Source organism: Rhea pennata, chromosome 1, assembly GCF_028389875.1.
Source record: "Rhea pennata isolate bPtePen1 chromosome 1, bPtePen1.pri, whole genome shotgun sequence".
Taxonomy (NCBI): Eukaryota; Metazoa; Chordata; class Aves; order Rheiformes; family Rheidae; genus Rhea; species Rhea pennata.
This window is the reverse complement of record NC_084663.1, coordinates 86,314,787-86,325,232: the sequence shown is the minus strand read 5'-3', so window position 1 is coordinate 86,325,232 and position 10,446 is coordinate 86,314,787. Positions and strand designations below refer to the sequence as shown.

At 43.2% G+C, this 10,446-nt stretch overlaps 1 protein-coding gene across 1 annotated transcript; it reads left to right on the top strand.

Moving 5' to 3' along the window:
* Positions 1 to 2,020: 2,020 nt before the first annotated feature.
* On the top strand, positions 2,021 to 8,493 carry CD4 (CD4 molecule). The gene is made up of 9 exons (XM_062571401.1): positions 2,021 to 2,081; positions 4,350 to 4,505; positions 4,597 to 4,743; positions 4,988 to 5,263; positions 5,729 to 6,091; positions 6,203 to 6,445; positions 6,536 to 6,654; positions 6,895 to 6,962; positions 8,161 to 8,493. Exons 1-9 carry the CDS (start codon positions 2,021 to 2,023, stop codon positions 8,171 to 8,173), a joined length of 1,446 nt encoding a protein of 481 aa, XP_062427385.1. The 3' UTR covers positions 8,174 to 8,493.
* The last annotated feature ends 1,953 nt before the right edge of the window (positions 8,494 to 10,446 follow it).

Below are 10,446 nucleotides of genomic sequence, written 5' to 3'. Positions count from 1 at the left end.
TGCTCGCCTTCACAAACCTGATGTCCTCCTGCCTTGCAGCTTCCTGTCAGTACTGACCTCAAAGTTGGACTCTTCTGTGCTGCTCCTGGTGCCCCATCAGCAGTCTCCCTGACCCCTTACCGTTTCTCTCAGCTCAGTCATTCCAGCCTCAAGAGGCATCTTGGAGGTCTCTGGCTGATGGACCACAGATGCCTGCAGCATGTGCACAATCGTACTGGCTGCCAGTGACAGGTCTTTGGAGAGCTAACACTTAACACAGGAAACAGGGAAGGCCCAGTCCAAAGCTGACTTCCACCTACCTCTTGAAATAGGGACAGGTTCTCTTTTAGCCTGGTTTTGGGGGAAGGAAGTTGCTTCTCTTTTTTTGTTTGCTCCCCAGACCTGCCAACCTGCTTGGCTTCCATTTTGTGATTTCTCTCTTGATTTACAGAGGGAGAGCTTAGCAATCTCCTTCTACCAGCAGCCATTGCTCCCTTCACCTTGTCAGCCCACCCAGTTCCAGTTTATACCAGCATTTGGTCTCTGTTAGCCAGCTCCTCCACCAAATTTTATGACTCATGTTAACAGGATAGTTAGCTCCCAATTCCCACCTAAGGTTTTGTGACCATCAATGCAATTTCTCCTTTCTGACCTCACTCTTCCCTTTGTTGCACAGTCCTAAGAACTCAAGCAAGTCTTTCAAAGAACACTAGACTTGGTGGTTATCACGATTTTTAAGGCAAGAAATAAGCAGACAAAAAACAAACTAAAGAAAAATATTAACAAGAGCCTAAAGATGGCCTTACTCAGAGAATCACAGAATCACTCTACAAGATTTACATGGGAAAGGTCCTCTGGAGTTCTTTAGGCCATCCTCCTGCTCACAGCTGGGCTGACTCTGAAACTAGATCATGTTGCTTAGGTGACCAGGTGATCCCTGAACATCTCCAAGGGTAGAGATTCCCCAGCCTCTCTAGGTATCTATTCCAATGCCACACCACCCTCAGTGAGAAGAAATTTTTCCTTATATCTGGTCAAAATTTCCTTGCTGCAACCTGTGGCCACTGCCTCTTATTCTTTTACTGTGCACCTGTTAGAAGAGAATGGCTCCTTCTTCTCTATAATGCCCTTCAGGTAATGGTTGATTGAAATTAGATCCCACTCCCTTGGCTTTCTCTTTTCACTATCAGACCGGGCTTTCTCAGTCTTTCCCTGTATATCCTGTGCTGCAGATCCCTCACCATTCTAATAGCTCTCTGTTGGACTTCCTTCAGTTTCTTGGCATGTGTCTTGTATTGGGGGCCCAAAACTGAATCCTACATTCCAGATGAGACTCAGATGTGCCATGCAGAGGGAAATAATTACTTCATTTGCCTGACTGGCTGTGTTGTCACTAATGCAGCCCAGTATATGTTTAGCCTTAATTGCTGCAGGAGTGCATGAGTGATAAGCCATCATAGTGAAGACAGACATCTAGGTTTTTTTCCTCTCTGTAAGTTACCTAGCTTTTTTTGCTGCTCTTTCAAAAAAAAAAAAAAAAAAAAAAAAAAAAATCTGCCATTCTCAAAGAGAAATGAAGAGAAAATATTCATTCTCTGTCTACTGGCAAAGCTGCACATGCCTCCCATGGAGTTGCGGCTCCAGAGTGTCTTTCCTATTTCCAAGTGTAATAGCTCCCTGTACTTGAAAACTTATATGGCAGTAATGCCTTGGCAAAATAAAAACTTGTAGTACCAGGAAATCCAGATATCTAAGGCTGAGTAAAATAAATTGTTTAATACCAAACTCTGAGGGACATTGTGACTGGATTCTTTGCTGACACACAGAGCTCAGGTGACTCTACCATTGACTTTCCACGTCACTGCGCACTGAAGAATGCTGGGTACTGACTGAAAACATAGGCCTCCCTCACCAGGGATTATACAAGGCTTGAAAATCAATCATTATTAACACCATATTTGGGTTTTCCATATTAGCATCCCTTGGTATTGACAACATTTCCGCCCTCCAATGTGCAGCGAGGAAGAACATTCTCATGAAGATGGAGTCATGCAGCATGATGGTGAACAGAATTCTTGCAGTCTTCTTGGTTATGCAGTTCGGTGAGTCCTTGGCTGTGCAGGGAAAATTGTCTCAGCCGAATTCTAGCAACTATTATAGCATTTCTACAAGTCTCATAATATTTGGTATGTTTTTAAGTTCCTTGTGATTTTCCATCAAAAGTATTCTTTTTGTATTTTTTAATAACGATTGTCATCTATTAATAGGAGTGAACTGGCTTTATGAAAACTGGCTTATGACAAAAGGGCTTGGTTTACCTTCCTTGAGACTACTGAGAATTCTCCAAGGGGTCTGACTGTTCAGAGAATGGTCTCATGTGGTTTTGTGCAGATTCACTCAGATAATTCTCTCCGTAGTGATGCAGACATAAGAGCTACCCTCTTACCTGCATTTCTGACCCACCCCTGCACTGCTCTTCTGTGGTGGTGAAGCTTTCTGTGGTGCAGAGCTGATCAAAGAACAAGTCAGAGATTGGTAACAACCAGTTCTCAATCCTCAGAATTAGCAGAGAGGGAGGAGAACACCCTCTGAGAGGCCACACAGTTGCCTACATCTGTGTCCCCTATTTCAGAAGTAGCGTGGGCAGGTCAGGCTGCGGGACTCTGGTTATTCCCAACCTATCTGCTGTGCCTGCCAGCAGAAACCAAGATCTACAATCTCACTCTCAGATCAAATATGGAGAGCTTCACTGTAGCAATGTAAGACTGGAATTTCTGTGGGAACCAAAGCATCAATCATTACATTTTAAATCTCACACTGGAGGGGATGGGGAAAGGAGATAGGGATCGTAGTGGTGAGTGCATAGGAGTCATAGTACACTAGCATATGACTTTGAAAATGTTGGCATAAATGAGCATGAGTGCCAGATGAGGAAGATATGCCTTTCAGAATCAAGGTTCAAAACGCTTGTGTGAATGTGTAGAAATGCCTTATGAGGAATTTGTCCTTAGTGCAGAGCCATTTCCTGGGTCAAATACAACCCAGATCCCTCATTCTTAGTACAGAGTGGAAAATACTGTGCTCCATATCATCTCCACTTTCCTGAGTAAAAGCCTGACACTACTGGGAATTTCTAATCATAGATTTGCCATTACAAATTTGATGTTACTAGCTTGTTCAGCTTGACTGCTAATATTATAATATTTGGGGGGTTCTTTCATGTTCTTTTTCCAAGAATGGAAGGAGACTGAACATGACTAAATCTACATTTCTCAGACACTCAGCTTTAGTTCCTCTGTTGCAGAAAAAAGCTTGGAACTCTCTCATACACCCTAGAAACAAAACCAAAGCAAAAGATATTCTTAATAATATTCTTATTTTCACATTTTAAAACAAATTCATCATTTTCCGTGACCTTATGTGTGATTACTGAATGCCTGGATCGGCGATGTTGCTGTTGGAGAAATTTGTAACTTGTGGAATTCCAGCTTGGGGAAAACCTTCCATTAAACTCATTTAAGCTTTTTATTCTGCACTTCTGTGGCTCTCCACTGTTAGGGTCACCTGAGGGATTCACAGATCCATGCAGGTTAGGCAGTCTGAGAGCTTACCAGCAGTGGGGCAGGGAACTACAACCCCCTTATTCCCAAGCATATCTCTGGTAACACGATCTCCTTCTGGTGCTCTTTTGCAGAAATTCCCTTTAGAATGAAGAAAAAGAATTGGTTCTTCCAAGATTCCACTCCTGAAGTTTCTTCAACCTTATATATCCTACTCTTTTTCCTACCACGTAATCTCTCATCCCCAGAACAGGAACCTGCCATTAGAGAAGCCATCTTTCTTATTTTTTTACCCTTTCCTCTCATTTCCTTGGACTTCCCATCTTGCTCCATATAAAAGTTGGAAGAAGGGATAGGCAAATTTACCAGTGCTGCCTTGACTGGCTGTCTTGACTGGGAAATGAAGGAGGGGTGGGTTGTCCTTATGCAATCCTGCCTTTCATACCAGCAGGACAACTAAACCTGGTCTGGAGGGAGAAAGGTTGCTTTAGTAAAACAGTATACCTTAAAATTGTAAACAATGGTGAATCCACCACAATCATTGGCATTTTCCCTATTTCTGAATGTATGTAATACAGAATTGCTATTAGTTGGATAAAGAGCAGGAAGTGGTTGAGGGGGAAGCTATGGGACTAGAAAGGAAAGGGGTAGATCGATGATACAAAGAAGTGAAAATTTGAGAACCTGAGGATTATCTTCCCCGCATCTGGGAAAAGGAGGAGAGAAATCTACATCTTTCTGAAAGGATGGGAGATATTCATTGAGCTACCCTACAAAAAGTATGCTTATTTTGGGTGATTGACTTTTTAGGTCTGATCCCCATTATGGCTCAGAAAGAGGAACTACAGACAGCGATTGCAGGACAGAAGGTGATCCTGAACTGTAAAGGCTTAACTCATGAAGCAGAAGTGACCTGGAAGTACTATGCAACTGTTGTTAGGTGGTTTAGAAGTAGTCACCTGAAAGGTAAAAGTTCCAATTCATCACCCTCTCTTCCCAGTATATGGCTGAGAAATTGCTTCTCTCCAAAATGTGCTTATTGTTTCAAAAGGCAAAGGCAAAGCTCCAATGACCAATCGATCTGAAATGGACCAGATTAATAAATCTCTGATGGTGTCAGACTTGAGGCTCTCTGATGCTGGTACCTACAGCTGTGAATGTGAATCTCGCCCAGTGGTCACTATCTCACTGCATGTTTTTGAATGTGAGTGATATCAAATGCATTTATCCATGAAAAGGAGAGGAGGGAGGAGACTACAGGGTTTTGAGAAACTTCTTTGCTGAGCTTCTTTTTCCAGTTGCCATTTCCTGTGATGTGGACTATCATAATTCATTTCTGCTCCCTTTCCAGGGCACAAAGTATCTCTATTCTCCTGTTTGCTGAGACACTGTTCTCTTGTTTTGAGAAAGAGGAGTGGACTTACTGGCTGTGCTTTTTCTCTTTCCAGTGAGAATCTCTTTAAACGGGCACTTTCTGCCAAATGAAGCTCCTGAGCTGAGCATAATGCAAAATTCACCCAGTTCCCAACCTGATCTCACCATCACATTGTACAACAATTACAATAACACAGAAACATCAGAAATCCTACGAGAGGAGGCCCCTCGCAAATACATACTGAAGCTAAAGCAATTGCAGCCTGAGGACAGTGGGACCTGGAGATGCCACATCCATTCAGACACTCCATTGATTGATCAGAACATTGTCTTTGATTTGAAGGTACTAGGTATGTGACAACAAAAATCCTGATGCAGAAGCTCCAACTCACATGTAGTGCCCTCTCCAACTCATGAGCTCAGGTTTTACTTTCCAGCATCCCAAGCAATGGTGTTGCAGGACCAATTTCCCAGGGCCTCCAACACCACAGCTAAGGGATTGCTGTGCTACCTGAGCTCTGTCCTGTACTTCCTCCTATTTTCCTTTGCAGGCTTGACCTAAAAGATCCCTCTCTCCTTGGGATTTATTCTTCTCAGCTTTGGTGGGCTTGGGAGCTTTGGCTCTTTAAGAGTATCCTCAGATACTAACTCTTTGTCCTCCCCAGGATATTTTGTGTCTTTTCTCTGAGTCCCCTCTCAGCTGAGCACCAGCCACATCTCTGTAAGGGACTAGAGAGTTCCAGATCAAGGGTGCACAGAGTGAAGTATAGTCGTTGCTTTCCCTGCCTCTGTATTTCTGTGTGTTTCAAATTCAGGTTTTCAAAATCCAGCCTTGGAAAGAAAGTATGCAGCTGTTGACAGCCCTGTCATCTTATCATGGCATCTGAACTTTCAGGAGATAAAATGGAAGGAAGACTTCACAGGACACCTGAATTGGAAACCACAGGGAAATATAACCTCTCATATGTTATTTGACTTCAATGTCACAGCCTGGGGAAAGCGATATGTGACCGAAAAAGATAACCCCTTTCGGTTTGAGAAAGCTACAATAGGATCTTCAGGTGTCCTGGAAGCAAAACTCAGGAAAGTCCAGTTCAAGCACTCTGGGCAGTACCAGATCCAGCTAGTGTACAACGGAAGATATGTACAGAGCAAGATAGAGCTGTTGGTGATGAAAGGTGAGAAGCAAGTTGGGAACTGAGGAGATGCAGAAACCCAGAAGCCACAAGGGTCTGGATGGACCTCTCTTCCCATCCTCCCCTTCATGTGTCTCTTTCTTATCTTCACAGTCTTGGTTAACCCTGATGGGCCGCTTGTCAGAGGGGCTGCAATGACCCTGCTCTGCCAGGTCTCTAGTCCCCTCCCACCCAACGCCCATCTATGCTGGGAACGTGTAAATGGGACTCAGATGGACTTTAAGAAGTCAGAACAGTATGAAGCAAAGGTGGAGGTGACTGTCAGTACTGCAGGACTGTGGAACTGTCACCTCATAGAAGACAACAACAGGAAGATCAGCCTTAATTACACTGTGGGTATGGAAATTACTGTCATGTCTCTGCCTCCACTCAAAGATCTTAAATTGCTGCCTGTGTCTGCCTCTGAATACTTTCCTTCTTCCACAGAGGAAGCTCCTGTTTGGATTAGCTATGTAGTAATTGGAGCAAGTATTGGAGCCAGTGTGTTGGTGTTGGGCATTGCATGCTTGTGTACAATTGCTGGTGTGAGCTGGCAGCGGAGAAGGGTGAGTGCCCTGGTCCCAGTGAAAGGGGAAGAGATGGCTGTCTCCCCAAACAATAGGAGGAGTTTGACCTGTCTGGGGACAACACAAAACAGATAAAGGGTCGATCTTTTAACTCAAGCCAAATGTGAGAGAAGATCTGCAGATAGTGGGGATGTCAGAAAGTGGTTTACTACCACTTCAGAGGAAAGCATTCTAAACATTAAAATATCCAATTGTGATTCATCCCTTCTCTCTTGGCAGCAACGGGCAAAAAGGATGGCACAAGCTAGAAAACACTTGCTGGAAAATAGGACATGTCAGTGTCAACAGTAAGTGATAATGAAGGCACCTAGAATGGGCAAAGAAGCTGGCTTCAAGAAAGGGGAGCTGGATGGCTGAGCAAGGAGGACTGGAGCATGGCTTTGCTTGGTGTCTATACTACAGTTGCATCTTACTTATGTTGACAATCTGAATGATATTCCCATATGTTTAATGAATTTCCTGCAATACTCCAAGCCTGTGGTAGCACTGTGCTGATAAATTTTGGAGTGGAGAAGTTTCACTTGAATTGCCATTATGTTGAGAAATGTTTGCCAGACTCAGGCAAGAGTTCCAGACTCCTCTGATTGGATTCACAGTGGATCTGTGAACTAGATTTTGAGGTTATAAATCCTGGGGTGGGAGGCACCCAGGCAAACTCAAGGATGAAAACTAATTTTTAAAAACCTAAATGTCCATAATATTACTCCAGCTCTGCTAACACAGTGCTGAATGACAAGGTAAACTCTGCCTTCTCTCAAAGACCTTGGGCCATATTAAATATACCATCAAATCCTGGCCTTTCTCATGGGAACAAGGATTTCTCATCAGAAAAGCTGCCATTTTAAGGACTTTAAGCTTATACAGCATTAGAAGCAGCTGTGGAGAAATGCTGGCCACTAGTCTATCATTGGAATTGGAGAGCTAGGGATAGTATAAATGATTGCACATAATAGTTCAATAAATAAGTAGATATAGAACTGAACTTCTTGATTTTCACACTGAATGCAGTGGCAAACTGTGATAGTTTGTTTTGCACTCTTTTCACCGTGGGTAAGAATTCAGTGAGAATGACTATTGGTAAATAGGACTTCATAGCTAAGCTATGTGATGAAGAGTTGGTTAGCATTACACGTATCATAGAAGTCATCTCATTTTCACCTACTTTTTATCGAAGTTAAAAATGATACCCGTTAGGAGGGAACAAAAATCATGCAACTACATAAAAATTAGCTAAACCTGTGCAATACAGTTGTTCTTTAACCCTCTCTGCCAAGTAAACAACTCAATGCAACTACAACATAAACCATAGGCATGTGGATGCACAAATAACTACCTGCCTCCTGAACTGCAGGAGGGAGGCAGTCATTCTACAGTCCTTGCCCTCTAGACTGGACAAACATCTGGAGGGCTGACTAGTGTGGAGTATCAAAATGAGGCCCTTCACCTCTCCAGGACTGCTGCTCACATAATTCCTTTCTCTTGCAGCCGGCTGAATTAGTAGTGTTGCAGCACTCAAGCCAGAAGGATTGCTGAAGTCTTGGCCTGTAGCAAAACACTTGCCAGCCCACAGTGCTTCCTGTGAATGCGTCTTCCTTTCTCTTCCTCTGATGCAATTCTTTATTCCTCCGTCTTCCTCCCAGTCTAATGCCATGGAGGGATGTTGCTTGGCAAGGAGCCAATGGGCAAGATAAGAAACCCTATAGGGTTAAGGTCAAACCCCCAGTTCTATAAAGAGAGACACTGAACAGAAGCGTATATATGCTTGTATTTTGCTTATGCACTTAATTTGACCTTCTTGTGGAATTTATTTTATACACTTATTTTATCTGCCTGAGCGACAATAAATTACTTCAGGAGTTTCTTTGCAAGTTGGGCTAATTTTTTTCTGATGCACTCTCATCTGATTCAAATATAACTTGTATTTCTCCCTTTCATGCTAGGATGTGGAATCCTAATTCCCACCATCTCCTACTTCCCAGGCTGCCAGAAACCTTCCCAAACTCACTGTCTTCAGCTGTCCATGAAACTTGCCTATTTTCATTGGCCCTTTCATACCAGTGTGAACCCTACTACACTCTCCTCCCCACTCCTAATCCCTAGCTGGTGGGCCTCATGCCTCCCAAGACCTTCAGCTGTCATCTCTTCCATCCCCTTTAGTCATAGATTTCCACAGAACAACAAACCAATACACAGGTAAAAACAGCACAGCAACAGGAATACTCAGGACTCATTTTGCTGGGAAAATTATTCAGGAAACCAGTGACTTCAGGAAAGGCAGAATTAAATCAGAACCCGAAGAAGCTGTGAATATTTATCTAGAGAGTAAATTTAGGATAAGTGTGACAAAGAAATTTCCTAGTATGAGACAGCCTGGGTCTGTGTAAGTCAGCAAATTGCACACAACAGATGCTTTTGAGAACTCCATTGAGAATGGCAGTTCTTTGTTGGCTGAGAGAAATGGAAAGAGAGAGTGAAAAGTCCAGGGAATTTAGGAGGAAAGTAAAAGTATGTTGCAAAGATGTCAGAACATCCTGAAAGAGAAATACTGTTAAAATACGTATGCAGAAGTCTTGTGCTTATGTAAGTTATTCTTCTACTTTCTGCTAGGGATGGATCATAAAGGCATTAAGGTCATATGCAGCTTTAGCTGTCACTCAGTGTAGTTTAGGTTTGTTCATTTGCTCCAGGTTTGTTGAGGAGAGGCAAAAAGAGACACTGCACTGTGGAAATAGCTTTTGATGGCAGTGACCCCCTTGTAGGATGTGTGGTGTGGGAGGAGGGGTTTTTCTCTGTAACAGTCATGTCAGCATTACCTAGTTATTGACAGTACATATACTAGGTGGCAACAAGGGTAGAGATAACACCTGCAATATGGAGGAAACCTTTCACCCTCACTTGTTGAAACATCCCACAAACACTGCTCACTCCTGGACTGCAGACGCAGCCCTGCACAGCTGTGGTAGCAGGTGTGGGGCAGCCTTTGCATAGCTACCACCAGTGGGATGCCTGTTCCTCCATGAACATCTGCACTCAAAAAGAAGTGATGATGTTATTTTCCTTCCCAATGTCATTCCCTAATAATATTTTCATTCCCATAGGTTGGGCCTGTGAATACAAAACTACAGTAATTTCGGAAAAACCTTAGTCTAAATCTGTGTGTATATACAGTCACTCTTTCTGCTCATATGCTGTCCTTGAATTCCTAGCACAGCTTAGGAGCTAATCGAGACCCATCACTCTGCCAAAAGGGAGTTGTATGGAGGAAATAAGCATAGTGTTAGTGGTATTCAATATAATGATCATGCCAAAGCGCTTGTATTTCCCTATATCAAAACCAACCCCTACACCTGATGTCCAGACCCTTTTCCTTATATAACTGCTAGAGTACACAAGGCCATTTGTGAGTCTGCTTCTGCTTTCCACTCATACCGATGTCCGGAGCAGAGCGATTATTCCACTGGGTGAGCGTACATTATGAACTCCGCCTGCACTGCAGCCATCTCCAGCAACTTGACTGCTCACTTGAGACTCTGGCAGCTGAACCAAAAACCTCTGTATCTAAAGAGACAAGCCTTGACTTTTCTGATAAAGAAACACTAAGCTAATAGGACCTACTTGGCCTCCAGCAGAGGTCTTAAAAGCCTGTGGACACCTCAAGGACCCCTGGCCTGTGTGGGACTAAATGAATGAATAGCAAAGAAAACCTGCACCTGGGACAGCTTAGTAGATACAAGAGCATAGAAGTGTCTATACTATCTGACAGAACTGACT

Excerpts from the sequence above, each read along its gene's own strand:
- CD4 (XM_062571401.1), top strand. The coding sequence starts at position 2,021 with ATGGAGTCATGCAGCATGATGGTGAACAGAATTCTTGCAGTCTTCTTG. Across the intron at positions 6,092-6,202 it reads AGAGCTGTTGGTGATGAAAG|TCTTGGTTAACCCTGATGGG; the intron begins GTGAGAAGCAAG and ends TTATCTTCACAG. Across the intron at positions 6,446-6,535 it reads CAGCCTTAATTACACTGTGG|AGGAAGCTCCTGTTTGGATT; the intron begins GTATGGAAATTA and ends CTTCTTCCACAG.